The 26,320-nt window shown below is 37.9% G+C and overlaps 1 protein-coding gene across 7 annotated transcripts in view; it reads left to right on the top strand.

Annotated features, from left to right (window-relative positions):
• AP3S1 (adaptor related protein complex 3 subunit sigma 1) overlaps positions 1-26,320 on the top strand; it is an 81,455-nt gene that overhangs the window by 40,890 nt on the left and 14,245 nt on the right. For 5 of the 7 annotated variants that reach the window (XM_059416088.1, XM_059416095.1, XM_059416090.1 and 2 more), the window contains exon 4: positions 13,678-13,749. The exons of the other annotated variants lie outside the window; for them this stretch is intronic. In XM_059416088.1, the coding sequence (XP_059272071.1) occupies positions 13,678-13,749 (72 nt within the window). The remainder of the gene's footprint in view (positions 1-13,677; positions 13,750-26,320) is intronic. 7 annotated transcript variants of the gene reach the window in all.

The raw sequence follows: 26,320 nt of genomic DNA, 5'->3' as shown, positions 1-26,320 counted from the left end.
AATTTTATCAGGATGGCATTGAAAGTATAGATTGCTCTGGGCAGTATAGACATTTTAACAATGTTTATTTTTCTGATCCATGAGCATGGAATGCTTTTCCATCTTTTTGTGTCTTTTTCAATTTCTTTCATGAATGTTCTGTAGTTTCTTGAGTACAGATCCTTTACCTCTTTGGTTAGGTTTATTCCAAGGTATCTTACGGTTCTTGGTGCTATAGTAAATGGAATTGATTCTCTAATTTACCTTTCACTATTTTCATTGTTAGTGTATAAGAAAGCAACTGATTTCTGTGCATTGACTTTGTATCCTGCCACATTACTGAATTGCTGTATGAGTTCTAGTAGTTTGGGGGTGGAGTCTTTTGGGTTTTCCATATAAAGTATCATGTCATCTGCAAAGGGAGAGAGTTTGACTTCTTCTTTGCCAGTTTGAATATCTTTTATTTCTTTTTGTTGTCTGAGTGTTGTTGCTTGGAATTCTGGTACTATGTTGAACAATAGTGGTGAGAGTGGACATCCTTGTTGTGTTCCCAATCTCAAAGGGAAGGCTGTCAGTTTTCCCCATTGAGAATGATATTTGCTGTGGGCTTTTCATAGATTTTATGAAGTTGAGGAATGTTCCCTCTATCCCTATACTTTGAAGAGTTTAAATCAGGAATGAATGCTATGTTTTGTCAAATGCTTTTTCTGCATCATTTGAGAGGATTGTGTGGTTCTTCTCTCTTCTCTTACTGATTTGTTCTGTCGAGTTGATTTGTATATGTTGAACCACCCTTGCATCCCAAGGATAAATCTCACCTGATTGTGGTGGATAATACTTTTTTTTTAAGGTTTTATTTATTTATTTGACAGACAGTGATCACAAGTAGGCAGAGAGGCAGTCCTAGAGAGAGGAAGGGACGTAGCCTCCCTGCTGAGCAGAGAGCCTGATGCAGGACTCAATTCCAGGTCCCTGGGATCATGACCTGAGCCAGAGGATTTAACCCACTGAGCCACCCAGGCGCTCTGGATAATACTTTTAATGTACCGTTGGATCCTATTAGCTAGGAACTTGTTGAGAATCTTGGCATCCATATTCATCAGGGATACTGGTCTGAAATTCTTTTTAATGTGGTCTTTGCCTGGTTTGGGGATCAGGGTTAGTGCTGGATTCATAGAGTCTGGAAGTTTTCCTTCTGTTTCTATTTTTTGAAACAGCTTCAGGAGAATAGGTAGTATTTCTTCTTTGAATGTTTGGTAGAATTGCCCAGGAAATCCATCAGGGCTCTTGTTTTTTTGCAGGGGGGAGGGAGGCTTTTGATCACTGCTTCAATCTCATTACTAGATATTGGTCTATTCAAGTTGTCAATTTCTTCCTGTTTCAGTCTTGGAAGTATATAGGTTTCTAGGAATGTATCCGTTTCATCTAGGTTGCTTAACTTATTGGCATATATCTGTTGATCATAATTTCTGATGATTGTTTCTATTTCCTTGGTGTTGGTCGTGATCTCTCCCCTTTCACTCATAATTTTATTGATTTGGGTCCTTTCTCTTTTCTTTTGGATTAGTTTGGCCAGTGGTTTATCTTATCTTATTAATTCTTTCAAAGAACCAGCTTCTAGTTTCATTGATGTTATTTTTTTTAAGATTTTATTTATTTGACAGAGAGAGATCAGAAGTGGGCAGAGAGGCAGCCAGAGAGAGAGAGAGGAGGAAGCAGGTTACCCTCCAAGCAGAGATCCTGATGCATGACTCGATCCCAGGACCCTGAGATCATGACCTGAGCCGAAGGCAGAGGCTTAATCCACTGAGCCACCCAGGCACCCTTATTGATTTTTTTTTTTAAGATTTTATATATTTATTTGTCAGAGAGAGTGAGCACAGGCAGACAGAGTGGCAGGCAGAGGCAGAGGGAGAAGCAGGCTCCCTGATGAGCAAGGAGCCAGATGTGGGACTTGATCCCAGGATGCTGGGATCATGACCTGTTCCAAAGGCAGCCACTTACCCAACTGAGCTACCCAGGTGTCCCTCATTGATGTTATTTTTAAGAATTATCTGGGAAGACCAACAGACTGGCACTTGGGAACCATGGGGAATAAACCCCTAGTCCCAGGGGAGGGTGAGTTCTGGTGCAGTTCCTCTTGCTGGAGAAAGAAGGTGCCCTGGCCCAGTTGGCTTATTTTCCAGGCAATGCTCAGCATCATTTTAGGAAGATTTTACCTGCTATACCATACTGTTACCAGAGTATTAAAACTTTCTTTTTTTTAGTAAGATTCACTTAAAAAAAAAAAAAAAAGATTCACTTCTTAAATATATGTGGGAAACCAAAAAATATTTCTACAAACAATTTGAGTCAGACACTTAAGAGTGATTCATCATTCCTGAAACTCTTTTCCTGTTTTATTTTTGTTGAGAAGTCTTTTTTCCAGTAAGTGAAAATGTAGTATTCACTTTTCTCTTGATTACATTTCTACTTCTTGATAAATCCTGGTATTGAATTAGATGAGCCTATTCTAATTTACATGTTTGTTCACATCTCAGCTGCCCTCTTGGGAGGCATCACAGAGCCAAGTTTGTGTTTGGAGTCAGATGGCATGGGTTTGAATACTGGCTCTGTCATCTGATAGTTACTTTGAGCACATTACTTACTCATATCCATTCCCAATTCTCTTGTCTGTAGGTACCAATACACATAGCTACTCTATCAACGTTGTCTTAAGAATTAGAGCTAATGTATATAGTTAGCATAGGGCCTAGAATATAGTAGACATAGTATTTAATTCAGAGAGGTGAAATGAAGGAAGTATTTTGGAACTCAGGTACTTAAAGTCAGAATTTTGGAGGGGGAAGTAACTTAAAATTTATTCCCCCCCCCCTTTTTAAAAGATTTTATTTATTTATTTTTAGAGCATGCAGTGCACATGCTTGTGAGAATTGGAGGGAATGGGCGGAGGGAGAAAAAAAATCTTAAGCAGACTCCATGCTGAGTGTGGAGCCCAATGGGGATCCCCATCCCACAACCCTGAGATCATGACCTGAGCTGAAACCAAGAAACAGATGCACCTGAGCCACCCACGTGCCTCTATTGTTTCTTCTTCTAAAGCAGGTTTGAGAGGAAAAACTCAACTTATATTGGTGTTTTTCTTTGATTTAAGGTGAATTCCTTATTTCCCATAATGGAATGATAAGTTTTTAGGTAGGAATTGGGTATAAAGGAGGAGAGGGGCCTTTTAGCTTGTTTTTTCAGGTTTTCTTTTTCCTTAAAATTGTTTAAAACTTATATGGAAATTATTTCAGACTTAAAAAAGAGCAGCAAATACAATACAAAGGATTCTTGCATTTCATGCCTTCTCCCACATTCCCTAAATTTAACTTATGTAGCCACAGTACACGTGATTAAAATCAGGAAATCAGCATTGATAGAATATTATTATCTAATCTACAGATCTTACTCAAAATTTGCCAGTGGTCCATTGATGTCATTTTTCTTGTTTAGGGTTTAATTCTGATTACATATTGCATTTAGTTTTCATGTCTCCTGAGTCTCCTTTACTCTCTAATAGTTCATCTTTGTCTTTCATGCTTTCCATGTCCTTCAAATTGTGATACTTTGAAGAGTACTAGCAGGTTATTTTGTAGAACTTTTCTCTGTTTGGGTGTACCACAGAAGTGATTTTATGACCTTCACAGGGCATCATATCAGGGATCTCATTTTGTCTTGTTACTTGTGATGTTTATTCTGATCCTTTGTGTAAGACAGTGCCTACCAGGTTTCTGTACTCTAAACTTCCATGGTCTGTTTTTACTTTAAAGTATCTCATGGGGAATAATTTTGAGGCCATGTAAGTGTGTTTTTTTCTAGTCATAGCTTTGGTCATTAATTTTTGCATCTCTCGATGATTCTTGCCTGAAGGAATGACTATTGTGGTGTTTGCCAAATGGTGATTTTTCCATTACACTCTCTGTATTGATTGGCTGAAATTATGTAAGGAAAATCTTTGTACGTTTTGCACTTAATTTTCTTTTGTTTTAATAGTGCTCAAAATATTAATTGTACCATATACATTGAAGAAGATACTTGAAATATAATTTTTAACAATTTGTGTCAATACAAGTTTTTAAAAATCTCACATGTAGCTTTTGTGCACAAAAATAATTTGGAGGCTACTTTCATTTTCAAAATTCATATTTGATGTAGCAGCCTTGTACATTCAAAATCCTGGTTCTTCCTTAGACTTCTAAATTCAACATATAAAAAATACTAAGTCCGTTTAGTGGATTGTCTCCAAAGTAATTAAATTTCCTATAGTACAAGTAGTTTCTGCTTTGCACAATTACGATTTTCATGTGGGTGGTAGAAGTATGGAAAGTTAAAATTTTTGCTTTATATTATTCTGTATTTTCCCAAGTTTCTAAATACCCACTTCTTACTACATTAAAAATCAAGCACTATTCTTTTGTTGGAGGCAGTATGCCTAGTGAATAAGAATTTGGGTTCTGCAGAGAGACTTTGTCCTACCTCACTGTTTTAGTAGTTAGTTGACTTTTTGCCTTTCATCACCCTTCTGCAAGTGGTTGATAATAAAAGTACCTGTCTTGTGAGATTATCATGAAGGATTAAATAAAATAATATATTTAATGGGGCACCTGGGTGGCTCAGTGGGTTAAAGCCTCTGCCTTTGGCTCGGGTTACAATCCCAGGGTCCTGGGATCAAGCCCTGCATCGGGCTCTCTGCTCGGCAGGGAGCCTGCTTCCTCCTCTTCCTCTGTCTGCTTCTCCGCTCCTTGTGATCTCTGTCAAATAAATAAATAAAAATATTTTAAAAAATAAATAAATAAAATAACATAATATAATATATTTAAAGCACTTGGAACAATAGCAGTGCTATAATAATATATACTCAATAGATTCTGGTATCATTAACTATTTATTTATTTTAAGATTTTATTTATTTGACAGACAGAGATTACAAGTAGGCAGAGAGGCAGGCAGAGGGCGGGGGGAAGCAGGCTCTCTGATGAGCAGAGAGCCCGATGTGGGGCTCGATCCCAGAACCCTAAGATCATGACCTGAGCTGAAGGCAGAAGCTTAACCCACTGAGCCACCCAGGCGCCCCCATCATTAATCTTTAAAAAAAAAAAAAAGAAAGAAAGAAATCACATAAAAATAATTATTGATGTGAGCTCTTTCTGAATCATTTTGACATGTAGTAGAAGACAGATTGTCCTTTCATCAACAGATTGTCCTTTCATCCTTTCAACTTCATGCTGAAGTTGAAAGTTTAATGTGTGTAATGTACCTGTTTGTTTTTCCCAAGACTGTTACCATTGAGTTATTAGTTTCCAGGTCAGGTTTTGTGGAAATTTGGAACCCAGTCTTACTCTGATCATCTTCAAAGGTAGCTGATCTGATTTTAAGTTTAGTCTGCCTTCCCTAGCTCTTCTAGTACATTTTTAGTGGTATTTTTTGAGTCTTGGCATGAGCTAAACCAGCATCTCTCTAGGACATCTTGCTGCTGACTAAAAACAATTTTTTTTTTTAAAAGATCTCTTGGTGTACTACTAACGTTTTTAAATTTATGCCTTCTATTTTTGGACTTATAATTTTTTCTGTCTTAAAATATGTCAATTGAAGGGATTCCTGGGTGGTGCAGTTAAGCATCTGCCTTCGGCTCAGGTCATGATCCCAGAGTCCTGGGATCAAGTCCCGTATCAGGCTCCTTGCTTGGTGGGGAGCCTGCTTTTCTTTCTACCTACAACTCCCCCTGCTTGTGCTCTCTTTCTCTCTAACAAGTAAATAAATAAATAAAATCTTTTAAAAAATCAATTTGACTTATATGTATTTCATTTAATGTTACAGATCTCCTCTTAAAAATTTTTTTTTTAAAAGATTTTATTTATTTATTTATTTGACAGAGAGAAATCACAAGTAGATGGAGAGGCAGGCAGAGAGAGAGAGAGGGAAGCAGGCTCTCTGCCGAGCAGAGAGCCCGATGCGGGACTCGATCCCAGGACTCTGGGATCATGACCTGAGCCGAAGGCAGCGGCTTAACCCACTGAGCCACCCAGGCGCCCTCCTCTTAAAATTTAATAGAAATCCCCAAACCCAGAAAAAAATTATATTTTTACCTAGAAACTCTAAAGGGGGGGGTGAGTCTGCCATATAAATGATACTGTTTAAGGATATTTTGTGGCATCTCTTTTACCTAGTGCATATTTTTATTTCTCCATAGGTATATATAATAATGCAAGCCAACATATTAGGAGGAGACATTGTTTTAAGGCCTTTATGTGTATTAATTTAATCAGTAAACAACTCTATGCCAAAGATACCATTATTATTATGCCCAAATGAAGAAACTGAGGCTTAGAGTGAAACAACGTGCCCTAGATTTCATAGAGGCTAAGCTGGAATTTTAATAGAGACATGCTTACTAAAGCCTGTGCCCTTAAGTATTAAGCACTGTTAAATACTAAGCTGTTTCATGACAGATTTCTGTTACCTTTGTGGCCCAGATGCACAGATCTGTAATTAAAGGCAACAGAAGAAAGTTTTGTTGTTAGAAAGGCATTGGGAAAGGAGATTTTTTTTTAAAGATTTTATTTATTTATTTGACAGAGATCACAAGTAGGCAGAGAGGCAGACAGAGAGAGAGAGGAGGAAGGAAGCAGGCTCTCACTGAGCAGAGAGCCCGATGTGGGGCTCGATCCCAGGACCCTTAGATCATAACCTGCGCTGAAGGCAAAGGCTTAACCCTCTGAGCCACCCAGGCACCCCCGGAAGGGAGATTGTTTATATGCGGTTGTGGCTTTTTTTTGGGTGGGGGGGGAAGATAGCTCATTTTTATTTATTTTTGGAAAACTAGTTAATTATTGAAATAAAGGAAAACTTAAAATATGATTTTCTTAGTAAATTTATTTTTCCCATTAACCCTTGAATTTCTGAAGTCCAGAGGTTAATCAGTTGCTCCTTAGTAGATAACTGTTATATTGAAATTGACTTTAAATTTTCAAAGATATATTTATTTATTTATTTTTAAAGATTTTATTTATTTATTTGTCATAGAGAGAGAAGCGAGAGCAAGCACAGGCAGACAGAATGGCAGGCAGAGGCAGAGGGAGAAGCAGGCTCCCTGCCAAGCAAGGAGCCCAATGCGGGACTCGATCCCAGGACGCTGGGATCATGACCTGAGCCGAAGGCAGCCGCTTAACAAACTGAGCCACCCAGGCATCCCAAAGATATATTTATTTTAGAGAGAGTGTATATGTGCTCATGAGCAGGGAGTGGGGGCAGAGAGACAGAATCTCAAGCAGATTCCCTGCTGAGCTCGGAGCCCAAGGTGGGGTTGGATCTCAGGACCCTGAGATCCTTCCTTGAGTGAAATCAAGAGTCAGACACCTAACACCTGAGCTACCCAGGTGCCCCTGAACTTTCTATCATTTTTAAACTGAAACATAAGAGAGTACTATTTACCATGTCACTCACCTTTAGTGCTTTGCTCTTTTTATTTTTCTTTTTGTGAAATATAATGTAACAGCAACTTCATTATTAATGTTTGTTTTTACTAGAACCCCATAGGTCCTTTAATTTGGTTTTCTTAATTTCTTTAGTTTGTTTTGTCGTGGCCTTGTTCATATGCATATCAGTATGTTTATCTATCTACAAGGCTCTGGATTTCTAATTACATTAAGAATTTTTGCTAAATTGAAAGAAAACTAGTAGGAACTTTTTTTTTTTAAAGATTTATTTTTTATTTTTTAAGGAAACTCTACACCAAACATGGGACTTGAACTAACAACCCTGAGATCAGGAGTTGCTCTGTCACTGAGCTAGCCAGGCCCCCAGGGGAACTTTTTTTACAGAGGGTTTTTTTTTTTTAGACCAAACTTAGCATTTGAATGTTTTAAATCTTAAGAATTCCTTTAAAAAAAAAATCTTAGGAATTCTTTTCCTTAATTAAGAACATGTAATTATGACATTTTGCTGCAGGACTCCCCCCCCCCCCCCCTTTTTAAGTATTTACGTTTTCCAAAGGTGATATTGTTCTGGTTTAAATATAGGCAACATTTGAATTCATATATATCTATATCTATATATCTATAGGTATATAGATATATATGTAGATTTATTATTTTTTTAAAGGTTTTATTTATTTATTTGACAGACAGAGATCACAAGTAGGCAGAGAGGGAAGCAGAGAGAAAGGGGGAAGCAGGCTCCCCGCTGAGCAGAGAGCCCGATTCAGGGCTCGATCCCAGGACCCTGAGATCATGACCTGAGCCAAAGGCAGAGGCTTTAACCCACTGAGCCACCCAGGTGCCCCTATATGTAGATTTAGATTAATATATTTGTTTTAGAATTTAATTTCTATTTGAAGATTTCTTTATTTTAAAGAGAGGGTATGCCCATGTGGGTGTGTTAGTAGGTGAGGGGCAGAGGGAGAGAATCTTTGAATCAAACTACCTACTGAGCATGAAGCCCTACAGGGCTTCATCCCAGGACCCATGAGATCATGCCCTGAGCTGAAACCAGGAGTTGGACACTTAACCAACTGAGCCACCCAGGTGCCCCCCTTTCTGTATTAATGAGCACATCATGAGGGCCCGGCAACTTCGGCAGGTTACCTTGCTTTTCAGTGTTTATCAGAAGAATTAGAATTTTCTATTTCTATTTTAATTTTGTAATCCTTGCATTTAAAAAAAATATTTATTTATTTGACAGAGGAAGACACAGCAAGAGAGGGAACACAGGCAGGGGGAGTGGGAGAGGGAGAGGGAGAAGCAGGCTTCCCACTGAGCAGGGAGCCCAACACAGGGCTTGATCCCAGGACCCTGGGATCATGACCTGAACCAAAGGCAGATGCTTAACCAACTGAGCCACTCAGGTGCCCAATACTTGCATGTTTTTGAACAGCCAAATGAACAGTACGGTTCCCTTTTATTAGATGTGTTTTGGGCGCTTTAACTAATTTTTTTTTTTTTAATTTTGAGAGAGAGAAGCATGTAGGTGCACACACAAATGAGCTGAGGGACTCAACTTGGGGTTCAATCCCAGGACTTTATCCCTGGCCCCTATCCCAGAACCCTGAGATCATGACCTGAGCTGAAGGCAGATGCTTAACTGATGCCACTCAGGCACCCCTAAATTATTTAACTAAATCTCTAAGATAATCCAGAAAGGTAGGTATTTTTATCACTATTTTATAGTTCTGAGATCTAGAGGAGTTAATGATGCTCAAGCTCATGTAGCTAGGTAGCAGCAGAGTAGGAATTCGAAGCTAGGTCTTTCTGGTTTCCTCACTACTAGACCATACTTTCTCTTTGGCAGTCCTTTTTTTTTTTTTTTGCCACTCCATGGTTCACCAGTGGTATGCTTAAAGCTACGGAGGGAATTTCTTTTTCACTTTGCCCAGCATCATGTGCACATTGATTCACTGGATTCCACTGATCTTTTATAACTATTCATAAATGACAGGAAATTATTTAGACAGCATTTTCACCAAGATAGTCATCTTCTGATGGTTAAAAAGAATGTGTAACTATCATACATGGATAATCAAACCAGTGGGTTTGGAAGAAGTAACCGTGGAAAAGTACAGGCATACTAGAAACTTTATTCTGATGAGTAAGTCTAATTATTTATTTATTTTTTTATTTTAAATAGGCTCCATGCCCACGTGGGGCTTGAACTCATGACCCTGAGGTTAAGAGTCACATGCCGTACCAACTGAGCCAGCCAAGCACCCCTAATCATGATTTTAAATTAAAGAAGACCAACTCACGCCATATTTCTACTAGATTCAGTTCAAACATGAGAAATAAAACAAAGCTTTTGTTTTTTTTCTGGGAGAATATCTTCCTAGCATTGCTGTAGGCAAAGATTTCTTAAATTGAACATTAAAAAAAATATTAACCTTAAAGAAAAGTGGTGTTAATTGGAAAAAACTGAAAATTAAAACTTCCAAGAATATTGCCAGGAGAATAAAAAGGTACGCCACAAAACAGGAGAAGATAGGTGTAATACATGTAGATGTCTAGAGTATGTAAAGAAGTTCTAGATACAAGAAGGAAGGGACAGACTGGTCCAAAAATGAACAGAAGTCTTGAATGGACATCCTGAAGAAAGCTATCCAAATAGCTGATAAACTTGAAACAGTGCTCAGTTTTATTAGCCATCAGGGACAATCAGATTGATATTATAATGACATACTACCACACACACATAAGAATGGTTAAAATGAAAAGATTGACAACATAAAGTGCTAACAAAGATGCATAATTTTTGGAATTCTCATATACTGCTGTTTGGAGTATGAAGTATTTTTTTTTTTTAATTAATTATTTATTTGTCAGAGAGGGAGAGAACGCGCGAGCGAGTGCGTGCGTGCAAGCTGGCAGAGTCGTAGGCAGAGGCTAAGAGAGAAGCAGGCTCCCTGCTGAGCAAGGAGCCGGATGCAGGACTCAATCCCAGGACTCTGGGATCTCGACCTGAGCTGAAGGCAGCGGCTTAACTGACTGAGCCACCCAAGCATCCCTGGAGTATGAAGTTTTATAATTACTTTGAAAATCTGTTGGTAGGGCACCTGGGTGGCTCAGTTGGTTGGGTGTCTGACTCTTGGTTTTGGCTCAGCTCATGATCTCAGGGTTGTAGGATCCTGGGATCGAGCCCTCTGTCCTCCAGCTCCCTGCTCAGTGGGGAGTCTGCTTGAGGACTCTCTTCCTCTGCCCCTCTCCCAACTTGCTTGCTCTCTCTCTAAGGTAAATAAATAAATCTTTAAAAAAAGGAAAAGAATATCTGTTTGGTGCTATCTGCTGAAGCTGAATATTTGCTCCTCTGTCACCCCACAGTTCTCCTCTGCATGCATTGGGTAGGTATGTGTGCATACATTCAGTAATAGACATGGATGCAAGTATGCTTAGCAGTGCTAATGACCTTGTGCTGGAAACAACCCAAACTCGACAGGTAAATACATTGTGGTATATTCATAACAATTGCATACTGTAAATGAGAATGAATCAGCTTTCATATTTTGTAATAAATGAATCTCACAAAAATAATGATGACTAAAAGATGCAACTCACAAAAGATTATATTCTATGTGATTTCATTTAATATAGTTCAGAAATAGGTAGAACATGCTTATAGTGTTGGAGAGCAGGGTAGTGGTTACCTGTGATGGTGATGGTGGCTGGTGGAGTACGAGGGACTTCTCGTGTGCTGGTGCTATTCTGACACTTGATTTGGGTGTTGGTTACACAGATGTACTTACTTTGTGAATTCATCAGATTATACTTTGTTGTGATTTGTGTACTTCTCTGTATGTAGGTTATACTTCAGTAAAAATTTTCTGAAGGGGGGGCAGAACTTAAATGGCTTTTCTTCCCATATGTTATTTAACTGTGATGTTACAAATTGGAAATCAGACCATGTCCAACTTAAACAAGTATTTTGTTCGTTTTCAGTGCAAAAGGTTTTTTCTTCTTCTCACATTCTTACTTTCCCTCAGAAGTTAACATTTGTTAAGCTTGTTCAACTCTGTGCTCAAACAGTATTATCCCATTCAGTGCTTATAACAAGAGTCTGTTTTAACAAGAAGGAAATGATCTGAATTAGTTTCAAGTAGACTGAGTGGAATCATTCCAGTGTGCACACGTCATCAAGGCCTTGAGGAGAAATAGATAAAGTTGGGAATTTGAATAGCTGTTATTTACTTTCCACCTACCTCAGAATTGAACTAAACTAGAAACTCCCTTGAGGCTGACTTGTGTGTGCTCCACAGTTGGTCATCTGAAGAATTGCCTTCTCTTGAATGAAATCACTGAGTAAAACTGTATATTTTTGGTTACTTACAGACCTTTTATTTCTCCTAGTGACTTTGCTCTAAGCCAGGGAGCAGATGACAGCAGGTCAAATCCAGCCTGCTACACCTTTTTGTTAAGTTTTATTGGAGCAGAGATATGCACCTTGTTTATTATGTATCTATCTGCTTTTTGTTGCCCTCAAAATAACATATTTACTATCTGACCCTTTGCAGAGGAAACTTGCCAACCCCTGGTCTAAGACAATACTGACAATGGCTATAGACAATGGCTATATAGTGTTGATGTTGTTTCACCAGTCTTACACTTCTGCACTGGTGGAAGGAACCTTGGTCTGGGGGGGTCTGTATAAATTGGCCTGTGGTAGGACCAGTTTAGCAAGAAGCCTGCTGTTTCCATTTTGGTCCTTGGGGTCACCTGTGAATAGAGTAAGCATACACTTCAGTTTGCTAGGAAAAGCCCTGCTTTGCATCTTTTGTTCCAGGCTGTTACGAAATTATGATACCATTGCATACTATTATGATAATTACACAATCTTAGCTGCTCCCTTTTACTCTTCATGCCCCAGTTTGTCTGATAAATTGTGTGGTCATTCTGTCTGTGACAGTTAAATTTGAGAAGGGCAGTGGGCATAGAAGAGATAGTGACAACCTATGCAAGGTAGAATTTAAGAGATTAAGTTTTGAAAGCTTATGTCAGGGGTCTTCAAGATGATCTCACTGAGCCATTAGGATTCACAGGGCTCAGAAGTTGCTGTGCTCATAGTTTGGGTTTATTACAGTGATAATAAACGGTAAGATAATCAAAAGCCCATGAGGGGTTGTCTGGAGAAAACCAAAGGCAGGCTTCAAGGTGTCCCTGCCCAGTGGAGTCACACAAGATGTGTTTAATTCCCCCAGAAATGACATGTGGTAAGGTGTACAGTGTGCTCACAATCAGGGACCCTCCCCCAGCCTGTGTCCCCAGGATTTTTATTGGTGGTCAGTCATATAGGCAGTGGTGTATGTCACCATTGTGACTGACCTTGCTTGCTTACTTCAGCTTTAGAATCTCAGAGAAAAGGAGATGTTCATCCTAAATCACACTGTTAGCATAAACTCTCTGCTCAGACTAGTATTTGGTGCCGCCCAAGGACTCAGGCATGCCAAACACTCTTATCAGACAGAACTTTGCAAGGGTTCCAAGCTCTATTCCCAGGAGCTTGGTTCTCAGGAGCGAGCCCAGGGCTCATCTATGAACAGGCCATCTAGGGGGAAGGTGTAGGTTTTGAGCATCCTGTGCCTGCTGAGTTAACCCTTTCCCACATAAGGCCCTGCATGGTATTGAAGCCAGAGTTTGAACCCAGATAAGGCTGATTCCAAAATCTTTGCTCTTTCCGTAAATAATTTTGAGTGATCTTTTATGCTGAATTGCTAATTAAAAGCATTAGATGTGGTAGATACTTGGACTGCATGCATCTATACTGATAAATATTTCCAATAAGCTTTTTTTTCCTCCTCACATGAAGATAAGGAGCCTGTTTGAGTATTTTTCAGTGTTTTTTAAAGTAATGGTGCTAAGAATTTCTAGTTCTTAGTTACTTTCAGCAAAGTTTATTTTGTTTTGTGTGTTAATGTACCGAAATGTAATTATCATGAAGAATAATTACTCCTGTTATACTTAATACAATATCTGATTTAAAACAGAAATAGGAAAAAAAAGAATGGTTTTCATAATATCAAAATATTGTGAAAAAATAAAAAAAACAGAAATATGATAATAGATTAGAAAAGTGTTAGTTCACAGTTAAGAATTGTTTCCTTTCTAGATGATAGGTTTGAATGAATTTATACAGTTCTCAAGAGCATTTAACCTTTTTTTTTCTTTTCTTTTTCTTCAGGTATTTGTGGAAACATTAGACAAGTGTTTTGAAAATGTCTGTGAACTGGATTTAATTTTCCATGTAGACAAGGTACTTTCTATATTGTCAAATCTTCTAACCTTTTTATCTGAGAAAAAAATGGTAATTTATATTTCTCAAGGTAAAAATGGATTTAGCAAATAATGCTATTTTTATTCCTTTATTTATTTAGTATAAGTCATAAATTATTTTTGCTATGAACCAGGCACTGTGCCTGGTGAAGATTCAGACCCTGCCCAGAAGAGCCACATCTCGAGGATGAAACAGTGGCATTAATAAGGAGCAGTGTGTTCAGTGTTCCTGGGAACAGAGCTGACCTACCTGCCTTTGCCTGGGAGAGTGTAAATGGAGGAAATTACATTGAGGTTGGAATTTGTAAGGATTGTAGCTATTTCACTGTCGGAAATGGAGGATGACTCTAGAGGCAGTGAAAGAAAATACAGGTTTTAGAGGGGGAATTGGTATTGATCAGGTGGCTTAGTTTTAAAATGCCTTTAGTGGGACAGGTTATGTTTTGTTTTGTTTTGTTTAGATTTTATTTATTTATTTTAGAGGGGGAAAGAGAACACATGTGTGAGCGAGCAGTGAGCACATGCACACTGTCTTGGGGAGGGAGAGGGACAAGCAGACTCCACACTGAGTGTGGAGCCTGACGCAGGGCTCGATCTCAAGACCCTGAGATCATCACCTGAACTGAAAACAAGAGTCAGACCCTCAACCAACCAAGTCACCCAGGCACCCAGCACCATGAATTTGGGGCTTTGTTCTGAAGCACTTTAATATTTTAAATCAAGTCTTTATTGGCATTTATTGTTGCTTTGTTGAACATCGGTGGGGTGTTTGTTTGTTTGTTTGTTTTTGTTTTTTGCCAGATAGGTTTTTTTTCCTACATTATGAAGATTGGATTGGTAGGTAGGAGATTAAAGACAAGGGTATCAATTAGAAGTCTTTTGCAGTAGTCCAGAAAGAAGTGAACTAAAGCATTATAGTAGTGATAAAAAAAGTGACTTGACAGGATGTAGTGGTCTACTGAAAGCTGGAGGTGAGAGGAGGGAAGGGTGACTGAACTTTCTAGCCAGTATTACTGGGTACTGGTGAAAAGAAATTTTGGAAGAAGAGGGACCACATATGCAGATTTTTTTTGTGTATTAAGTTTATGTAATGTAATGGATTGTTTTGGAATGATTAAGCCATTGAATAAAGTAGTCAAATAATATGCTGAAAATTTTAGCAGAAAATGTGATTTTTAAAAATCAGCTTTAATTTACACATGTTAATTATATATGTAAATATACATAAGTATAATTTACACACGTTAGAATTCAGCAGTTGTGAGCATACCGTTATAACTAAGTCTTGGCAGATGCATAGAGTTGATGTAACTGCTAACACGGTCAAGATGCAGTGCAAGGAAGGAATGCATTTTATTATTTGTGAACCATCAAAACAATATCTTTATTATTAGCCAATCTTCTCGATCATAGTTCTCATTTACTAAATGATTTGATTTTGTGTCAACTCATTTTGGACAGAGAACTTAAATTTGATATTTTTAAGAATCGATTTTGAGTTTTCTACTGCTTTTCTCACATTATCGTGTCTTACACTTTTTCACACTGTTATTTTTAGGCATTAGGGTTTGCAGTATTCAAAGTTAGGTTTTGGTACAGGATTAAAATACTTTAAAAAGGTCTTTTTAGAATGACTGTTCATGGGCACCTGGGTGGCTCAGTCAGTTGAGCATCTGTCTTCTGCCCACGTCATGATCTCTAGGTCCTGGGATGGAGCCCCACGTCCAGCTCCCTGCTCAATGGGGAGTCTGCTTCTCCCTTCCCGTTCTCCCTCTGCCTCTTCCCCTGCTTGTGATTGCTTGCACTCTCTCTCAAATAAATAAAATCTTAAAGATAAAACAAAATAAATAAAAAAATAAAACGACTGTTCAGGGTACCCGGGTGGCTCAGTCAGTTAAGCATCTGCTTTCGGGTCAGGTCATGATCTCGGGGTCCTGGGATCAAGTCCCTTGCAGGGAGCCTGGCTTTCCCTCTGCCCCTCTGTCTCCCCAGCTTGTATTTGCTCTCTCTCTCTCAAATAAATAAAATCTTTAAGAGAAATGAAATGATCGTTAGAGATCATTAGCTTATGCAATCAAGCAATTTCTTAAGAAGATTGAGGAATCACTGGTAAATGTTGTAGTAAGAGTGAAGTTTTCACATTTTTCCTAGAGAATAAAAGATTTCCTCAGTAGAGAAATTAAGCTCCACTCATCTACAGCTTTCATACATGACACAGTGTTTTTAAAACTTCCTTTTAGAAAACTTCATTTTAGAAAAATAAAAAAATGCACATAAGTGGAAAATAAATGAAAGTAATCTCAATTGTAAGATTGCCTAATGTTAGTGGAAAAACTGAGGCATATTAAAAATTTCTAAGTTTATTTGAACAAAAATTGATTCATATTGGGCAACGCAAAACCATGGACAGTTAGGAATCCTTCCCAACAGGAGCTGGGGAGAGGCTTTTATAGAAAAGAGGCAGAAGCAAAGAAAGGGATTATCTGATTGATTATAACTCAAGCAGTTGTATTATTTGGGAGAGCTGAATTGACTATGATTGGTTGTCTTTAGGTTTTGACTTCTACCCTTGAGTCCTTTATAGGCATATGTTTTGGTTTGCTTACTTAGGGTGCTGGGGTGTTAGAACCACCGCAGTCTAATTGTTTAAATAACACTAGTGTTAACATTTTAGAGTATGTGTATTTCTAGATTTTTTTGTACAAGTACGTGCAGAAACAAGTCTTCAAGAGAAATGGGACCATATAGTATGTAGTACGTATAGTATGTTCCTTTCACACAATAGTGTCTGTTTTTTTTTTTTTTTTTAAAGATTTTATTTATTTATTTGACAGAGAGAAATTACAAGTACACTGAGAGGCAGGCAGAGAGAGAGAGAGAAGGAAGCAGGCTCCCTGCTGAGCAGAGAGCCCGATGCGGGACTTGATCCCAGGACCCTGAGATCATGACCTGAGCCGAAGGCAGCGGCTTAACCCACTGAGCCACCCAGGCGCCCAATAGTGTCTGTTTTAAAACCTGCAAAAACTAACCATATCTCTTCTTTGTGGGCAAAGTACTTTTTTTTTTTTTTTTCCCCCCAGTGCAATGAGACAAAAAGCTTTAGGATAGCAGGAGTCAGAGACCAGTCAAATAGACCTTTCCTATGCCTACATGGTCTGTCCAGAACAACTCTAGTCTTATTTTAAGCCCTTCTAGAAAAGTAGGATTATTTTCAACTCTTAAGCAGCTCTGGATCTTACAACAGTCAGGAATCATTACTGGCTCAGCTCATTTTTCCTTAGGGTCTGCTGCAGAATTTTGCCAACAACCCTCAGCCTGCTTTAGGACTTGATTAATCCAAAAGTCACCCTGAAGTAGTGGGACAGTCTCCCTGTGTAAAATGAGTTTGGATGTGGAGACTGCACATACACTGAGAAAATCTGACCTGAAGGGTTCCTCACTCACATAACAAGGTTTCATAAGTAGTAGTAAAGTCATATTTATTTGATTAAGAGAGCAAGGAAAGAGATCATAGTCATTAATAAAATTATAAAGAGTAAAACATCTGACTTAAAAGATGGTGGATATATAAATAAAATTTGATCAACCTCATGGTAAAGTGAAAGTACCAATTTCAGTTTTATCTGTTATTATTCAGGGCCCTAAGTATGAATTGAATGAAGCGATCTATTTTAAGACAGATGGATTTAAAAGATACAGTTTACATAGGAAAGACAGGATCAATTCTAGATTATTTCTCTTTACTGTCAGTTTTCCTAACAGATCATTCAGTTCCCTAATACCCACCAAAAATGATTATTGTTCTTTTTGATTTTGTCTTGTTTGAGTTCCCTGTGACATAGGAATTTTAACATACTTGATTTATTTTAGTCCACTGAAGATATTACTCTTTTGGATGTTCACATTTTCCTGTGTTTATTCAAGGGAGAGCCCCTATACATTGTCTTCTGAGTCCTTCTGCCATTCCCTCACCTGCATGGACTTGATAGCTTTTCCTGTTCTGGTACAACTAGATGTTGCAGAACCCCTGTCTTCATTTCCTACTCTAGGCATGTTATCAGCTGTTCCTTCTAGGAGCCCTGATTCCTTTTAGTTGGAAATGGTATATGGCAACCATAGTATGGAGGTGCTCATAGTTATGAGGCTGGTCATTTTTTCCTAGGCGTTTTCTATGGACAGAACATCTTCCATGTTCCCTTTCCAGCCCTGAGACAGGTATTTCTTTTCTTTTCTTTTTTTTTTTTTTTTTTTTAATTTCACAGGCAGAGATCACAAGTAGGCAGAGAAGCAGGCAGAGAGAGAGAGAGGAAGAAGCAAGCACCCTGCTGAGCAAAGAGCCCGATGCAGGGCTCGATCCCAGAACCCTGGGATCACGACCTGAGCCGAAGGCAGAGGCTTTAATCCACTGAGCCACCCAGGCGCCCTGAGTCAGCTATTTGTTTAAGGAACCCTGGTTCTTTCTAGTGGACAATGATGTTTAGAAATGACAATCTCATTACCATATTTACTCATTGCTACCAGGGTAGTAGTATTCCTGGTTCCCTGAGCCAAGCTGGGAAATAGATGTAGGGGTGTGTGTGTGTGTGTGTGTGTGTGTGTGTGTGTGTGCGTGCACGCACGCACCCCCTAATCTCTTTCTATATCTTGTATATATTTCAAAAATCATTGAGTTCTGCATAGTACCTTGGAGTGTAGTGCAACACTACAGAATGTATTCTAGCCTTCTCCTTTTCTATATTTGCAACTTGCTACTCTGACAGTAAATGATTATTCTGATTATTCTCACTCTTTTTGTTTTCATTATTCCTGATGCATTTATTTATTTGCTCAGTTCGTCCTTTCTTTAACCAGACTCCTAGTTGGGCCACTGGAAAGCTTAATTCCAGACATGCCAGCACCAGCCAAAAGCTTGGCCCCAGACACACCATACCCTGTCCCCATTGACTGAGCAAGTTGTTAGAAAGTCAATTCTGATCAAAATTTACAATGAGTAAAATATTAAACAAAAACCATTACAGATGATTTGAAAAACAACTCAGTAGGATTTCTCAAAGACAAAAAAATGTCAAAATGGAAAATTCCAGTTTATGAATATATATAAAAATATAGGTTACACATATCTAAATAGAAGGAAAGATAGAACCTGTTGTCCATAATGGAGCATAAAAAGACAAGCAAGGGGCACCTGGGTGGCTCAGTGGGTTAAGCCTCTGCCTTCGGCTCAGGTCCTGATATCAGGGTCCTGGGTTTGAGACCCGCATCAGGCTCTCTGCTCATTGGAGAGCCTGCTTCCCCTCCGCTCCCTCTGCCTGCCTCTCTGCCTACTTGTGATCTCCCTGTTTGTCAAATAAATAAATAAAATCTTTTAAAAATTAAAAAAAAAAAAGACAAGCAAGATTGAAAATATGGAAGATGGTTTACAGGTCAGAAAAGATACAGCAAGAAAGGCCTAATAAACATTTATTCTTAGTTTCAGAAGAAGAGAGAAAGAACAAGGCTTATTTATAATATCTGGGTATCTAAGAGCTGGGAATTTACCAGAATTAAAGAAAGATACTAATATACAGATACAAGAATCATAAGCAGAATAAATAAAAATAAATCTACATTTAGACTCATGATAGTACAATTGAAGAGCAGAGAAAGAGCTCTTAAAATACCATTAAAAAAAATTTTTTTTAAATTTATTTAACAGACAGAGATCACAAGTAGGCAGAAAGGCAGGCAGAGAGGGGGGAAGCAGGCTCCCCGCTGAGCAGAGAGCCCGATGTGGAGCTCGATCCTAGGACCCTGGGACCATGACCTGAGCCGAAGGCAGAGGCTTAACCCACTGAGCCACCCAGGCACCCCAAAATACCATTTTTGATATGCCAGTTTTATTTCTGGATGCAGAAATAAAAGAAACATTACCTTTGCAAGAGCAGTGATAAAATTGGGAAATGATTTCTCAACAGCAACCACAGAAATTAGAAGACCTAGTTTTGAAAGAAAATAACTGTCCAACTGTAATTCTCAAGTCAAAAAAAGTACATTACAACAATTGTCAGAGAAAAATAATGGGAGAATTTGCTACCAGCAAGCCTTTACTAAAGGAAATTCTAAAAGAAGGTACATTACACAGAAGGAAATGTGAGATATAAGAAGTGATGAGTTAAAGAAGGGAGAACAAAGAAAGATGTAAATTAGTGGGTAAGGATGAAAGAACATTGACTGTTAAAGCACCTGTGGGATTAATATGAAAAGAATTTGTAGCATTAAAATACAGGTCACCAGTAACACATAAAGCAGAAACGGAAAAATCAGATCTTTTAATGAGCAACTCTGACTTTTATAATAAGCAGCTTTAAAAAAAAATTTCTTGATACTCAGCCCAGATTATAGAATAGAAAGTAGAACAGCTTTCTAGTTTTTAAATCAGACTTGACTATTTTGAATTTTCAGGTTTTGAGACACTCTTATTCAGTGCTCTTATAAAATGCATTGTGTGCCAAAATAGATATACTCTTACTTAATGCTTTGAATTACTTTATCCCTGTTGCTTTTCATTGGTCAGCAATTAGCAAATGTCTTCATTATTATTAATATGTTATATATTTTCCCTTTCTATTTTTGTCTTAAAAATTATATCAAAATTTTGATAAACTAACAAAATATACTCCCAATTCCTTTCAGAATTATTTTCAAAATTGTTATACTTTAGGATTTTCTTTCATGATATATATATATATTATTGATATATAGATATATTATAATGGCATGATTTTGATAACATACTAGGAAAGAAACCAGTAATTTGGGAGGGATAGTACTCTTTAGCAGCAGAACCTGCTCAACTGACTCAGTCTTAAGATAATATTAACCAGAAGACTCTAAAACTGATTATTTTCTTAGCAAACACTTTAAGATGAATAATATTATCAACTCAAAGTTTTGATTTGTGCGACACTTTGATATGTCAGATATCCTTTTGGAGAATAATTATAACAAAATTTAAAAACATTTTTAGATTTAATGAAATTGTATCTTTTGAGAGGATCTATTTCTGAAGCTAAGCTTTTTTCTCTTTAATGTTGTTAGGACTGACACCAGTAAACCCCCCAGTCATTTTTTTACTTAAGTTTCTTCATTATAGCTTTTATTTTATTTAGCAACCTGTGTGGGGCTTAAAATGATGAGAAAATACCGTATGTCACAGACTCTTAAGATTACAGCTTTCTCTCACATTATAACACTTTTGAGATTGGGATTCATGTTACATTCTATAGCTTGTCATAATTTGATTGGCAGTATTTTTCCTTTTTAGTAGTATGTAAAATAATAGTTTCTTTTTTTAAAATTTAAATATTTTATTTATTTGACAGAGAGAGAAAGAGACAGACACATTACAAGTAGGCAGAGAGGCAGGCAGAGAGAGAGGGGTAAGCAGGCTCCCTGTTCAGCAGAGAGCCTGATGCAGGGCTCCATCCTAGGACCCTGAGATCATGACCTGAGCTGAAGGCAGAGGCTTAACCCTCTGAGCCACCCAGGTGCCCCAAAATAATAGTTTCTTAAATAATCAGTTGTAGCTTAGACTTGAAGAGTATAATACCAAAATGTGAAGAAAGTTCTTTTTACAGCAATTAGAATTATAACTACAGGTATTAATAGATTACTTGAGGTACATTGTTTAAAATTTTTATTAGCAAATATATATATATTAAAATTTTATTATCAAATTAGTAACAACAGCACGACCAACAGAAGTATATAAATTGAACTTCTCTAACATAATTTAAAATAGTTGATCATTGGGGGAACTGGATGGCTCAGTCACTTGAAGTGTCCAACTCTTGATTTCAGCTGAGCTCATGATCTCAGGGTCATGAGATGGAGCCCCACATGGGGAGCCATGCTCAGCAGGGAATCTGCTTGAGATTCTCTCCATCTCCCTCTATCTCTCCCCTCACTCTCGCTCACTTGCTTTCTCTCTCAAATAAATCTAAAAAACATGCACACAGAAAAACAGCCAGCAAGAACCTGTGTTGAAAAAAATAAAATAATTGATCACTTCATCATAAATGGCTAATAATAATTTAAAAATGGTATCTTGGGCGCTTGGGTGGTACAGTCAATTGAGCGTCTCACTCTTGGTTTCTCCTGGGATAGTGATCTCAGGGTTGTGGGATCAAGCCCTGCCTGGGGCCCTGCAGTCAGCACGGAGTCTGCTTGGGATTTCTCTTCCTCCCCCTCTCCCGTTCCTGCATGAACTCACACACACACACACTCACTCTATCCCTAAGATAGATAAATAAATCTTTTTAAAAAATCATGTCTTATGGTATCTTTCTGCAAAGAGAGGTAAAGGAGGTGTTCCTTCCAAAACACATTTTACAAAATACTTAGTGCTTAACACTCTGCAGGGTTATATGAAGAATATGCCCTTATCCCAATTCTCAAGTAGTTTGTAGTTATTTTAGGAGGATATGTGATATCTGACTGTCTGTTTATGTCTCTGACAGACATACAACCATTAAAGAACATTGTACTGTTATCCATAGTAAAATATTTTATTATTTTTAAATTACAATAATAATATTTATCTTTCTGTAGAAACAAAGAAGTCAAACAATACTAAAGACTATATGATTAAACATTGAAGTTCTTCTTACCTTGTCCCCCTCCTTATATACACTCAGCCCCATCCTATACTGTTTCCCTGAAGTAATTTCTTTTAATAATTTGGCTAGGTAGGCTTCTAGACTATTTTCCTATATATTTTCAAAGATATACATAGTTCTCTTGGCTTAGTGATTGATAGAGTTTTGTTTGTTTTTAAAGATTTTTTAAAATTTATTTGAGAGAATGAGAGAGGGAACACAAGCAGGTGGAGTGGGACAGGGAGAAGCAGGCTCCCAATGCGGGGCTCGAACCCAGGAATCCTGACCTGAGCAGAAGGCAGATGCTTAATGACTGAACCACGGGGTGCCCCAGTTTTTTATTTGTTTTTATTTTGTACAGTGTGCTATGCCTGGCTTTGTTAACTTCATCTGTCTTTAGGTGAACCATATCAATACATGCATATCAGCTTTATTCTTAGGTGGAGAATTAAACAGAATGATATGCCACATATTGCTTGACCACCCCATAGTCAGATATTAAGATAGTGAAAGTAAGAATACTTGGTGCAGAGGATTTCATTTCTAACATAAGTTATAGCAAAGTTAACTTTTATGCTCTGCAAACAAGTGACTGTAGAAAGGAATCTGTATAATTTGACCTTTTTTCCTTTCTTTGTCCCTTTTTATATTTGCTTCAGTCTAGTAGAGGGCTTGTTATTGTTAAAAAGTGAAATGTGTTTGATTTAGTCTTCATTTTACTTTCCAATGGTTACGTACGCTTTACTCAAACAAGGCTGCTGCTGTCCAGTAAGCCCTTTAAGTAAGTATTTAACAAACATGTGTGATGAGCACTGGGTAATGTCTGGAAGGTTTGAATCACTATATTGCACACCTGAAACTAATACTACACTGTATGTTAACTAATGGGAATTTAAATAAAAGCTTTTAAAAAAATTTAATAAACATGTTTTACAAATGGAATACTAAAAATTGCTTTAAAAAAACCCATATGGTTTGTTCTTTAACTTTTGAATTTTGAGATAATTGAGATAAATAATTTTGAAGAAAAAATTGTATATAATATTTATTAGATACCCACAATGTACAATATATTTTATAAATAAATAATATATATAAATAATAATAATATAGAGACCAGGTGCCTGGGTGGCTCAGTGGGTTAAAGCCTCTGCCTCCGGCTCAGGTCATGATCCCACGGTCTTGGGATTGAGCTCCGCATCGGGCTCTCTGCTCAGCGGGGAGCCTGCTTCCTCCTCTCTCTCTGCCTGCTTCTGATTTCTGTCTGTTAAATAAAAATAAAATCTTTAAAAAATAATAATAATAGGCCATTTAATCTTAAATAAGTTAGAGTAGCATTAAGCAAAAGTCTCCAAGTTCTGCACTGACACATCTTTGAGATAGAATTTTTACTATTTATTTTTATTTCTTAAAGATTTTATTTATTTATTTGTCAGAGAGAGAGAGAGAACACAGGCAGGCAGAGTGGCAGGCAGAGGCAGAGGGAGAAGCAGGCTCCTCTTGAGCAAGGAGCCTGATGTGGGACTCAATCCCAGGATGTTAGGATCATGACCTGAGCCGAAGGCAGCTGCCTAACCCACTGAGCCACCCAGGCATCCCAGAATTTTTACTATTTAAATGCATGAAAGTGCAGCACTTTGGAATACAGTATGGATATTCCTCAAAACATTAAAAAAGGACTACCTTACGATACAGCAATTGCACCACTAGGTATTTACCCAAAGGATACAAAAATACTGATTCAGAGGGGCACATGCACCCCACTGTTCATTATCAGCAATAGCCAAATTATGTAAAGAGTCCGTGTCCATCGACTGATGAATGGATAAAGAAGATGTGGTGTAGATATAACGGAATACTGCTCAGCCATCAAAGAGAATGAAAGCTTGCCACTTGCAACAGTGTGGATACAGCTAGGAAGTATTATGTTCATCGAAGTAAGTCAGAGAAAGAAACATACCATATGATTTCACTTAACATATGGAATTTAAGAAACAAACCGGTGGACATAGGGGAAGGAAAAAGGGAGGCAAACCTTGACTGTAGAGAACAGACAGTGGCTGGAAGGGGAGGTGGGTGGGGGATGGGTTAGGTGGCTGATTGGCATTAAGGGGGACACTTGTGATAAGCATTGGGTGTTATATTTAAGTGTTGAATTACAAAATTCTGCTCCCAAAACAAGTATTACGCTTTATGTTAACTAACTAGAATTTAAATAAAAACTTTAATTTAAAAAAATTTTAAAATATTTTAAATAAAAAAATTTAAATAAAATAATAACAAAAAAAATAAATGTATGGAGGGAGCCTGGGTGACTCAGTCAGTTAAGCGTCGGCCTTCAGCTCCCTTCAGCTCAGGTCATGATCTCAGGGTCCTGGCATGGAGTCCCATGTTGGGCTCCCTGCTCAGCAGGGAGTCTCCTTCTCCCTCTCTTTCTGCCCCTCCTGCTTGTGCACATGTGGTCTCTCTCTCTCTCTCTCAAATAAATAAAATCTTTAGGAAAAAAAATGCATGGAAAAAATGGCATGCTTGTCTTATCACTAACAAATATTAAACACCTTTGTGCTGCCTCTTAAACAGCTTCAGTATATGCATGACTATAGCCTTTAAACTATTCCTCTGAATTACTGCATGGTCACTCTTTTATTTTTACCAAGGGTTTTTTTTTTTTTTTTTTTTTTAATATATACACATGCTAAAAGTTTTCAAAACATAAACAAAAATGATAAAGTGAAAGACCCATCTTTGTTCTCCCTCAGTCCTCCAGTTAGAATAGCCAAAATCTGGAACACTTGACAACACCTAGTGCTGGCAAGGAACTCTGATTCGTTGCTGGTGGGAATGCAAAATGGCGCAGCCACTTTGGAAGACATTATGGTGGTTTCTGACAAAACTAAACATGTTCTTATGATATAAGCCAGCAATCATGCTCTTTGGTGTTTATCCAAAGGAGTTGAAAATAAGTCTACCAAAAAAAACCTGCACACAGATGTTTATAGCAGCCTTTTCCATAATTGGACATACTTGGAGACAAACAAGATGTCCTTCAGTAGGTAAATGACTAAAAAGTATTTGTCTTTCCAGGAACTTTCTGGGTATATCTGAGTGTGTACGTATATGTTTTTTTGTTTTTTTTTTTTTTTTTGTAAACCTCAGTGGGACCATATTATAGATATTATTCTGTCCCATTCACTTTTCATCTAATAATCTATATGACTGAGGAATCTCTAGATGTCTCATTTTTTAAAAAAGATTTTATTTATTTATTTGACAGACAGAGATCACAGGTAGACGGGTGTGGTGGGGGAGGCAGGCTCCCCGAGGAGCAGAGAGCCCGATGCAGGGCTCGATCCCAGGACCCTGGGATCATGATCCGAGCCAAAGGCAGAGGCTTTAACCCACCAAGCCACCCAGGTGCCCCTAGATGTCTCGTTTTTAAGTATGTGGTAATTAATAGTGTACATACTAAGAAACACACTTTTTCTTTTTTTAAAGATTTATTTATTTGGGGTGGGGGCAGAGGGAGCGAGAGAGAGGGAGAGAAGCAGACTCCCCGCTGAATGCTGAGCAAGGTGCTCTAGAGTCTTGACTATGAAGAACAAGCTGATGGTCCCCAAAGCAGGGGTGGGTGGGAGGGAGAGGTGAAACAGGTGATAGGGATTGAGGAGTACACTTGTGATGAGCACCAGCTGTTTTAAGTAAATGTTGAATCACCATACTGTATACCTGAAACTAATATTATACCATATACTAACTGGAATTTGAGTAGAAACATAAAACAAATAGTGTGGATTCACCATTTTACAGTTCTGTGGTTTTGTTTCTTTACTCTTACCAACAAAGTTTCATTGATCATTCTTGTACATAGACCAGGCACCAGTATCCTTTATTATTTTCTTAATTCACACCCTTATT

This window comes from Mustela nigripes, chromosome 12 (genome assembly GCF_022355385.1).
Source record: "Mustela nigripes isolate SB6536 chromosome 12, MUSNIG.SB6536, whole genome shotgun sequence".
NCBI classification, from domain to species: Eukaryota; Metazoa; Chordata; class Mammalia; order Carnivora; family Mustelidae; genus Mustela; species Mustela nigripes.
Note: the sequence above shows the minus strand (reverse complement) of the source record. Positions and strands in the feature narration are given on the sequence as shown.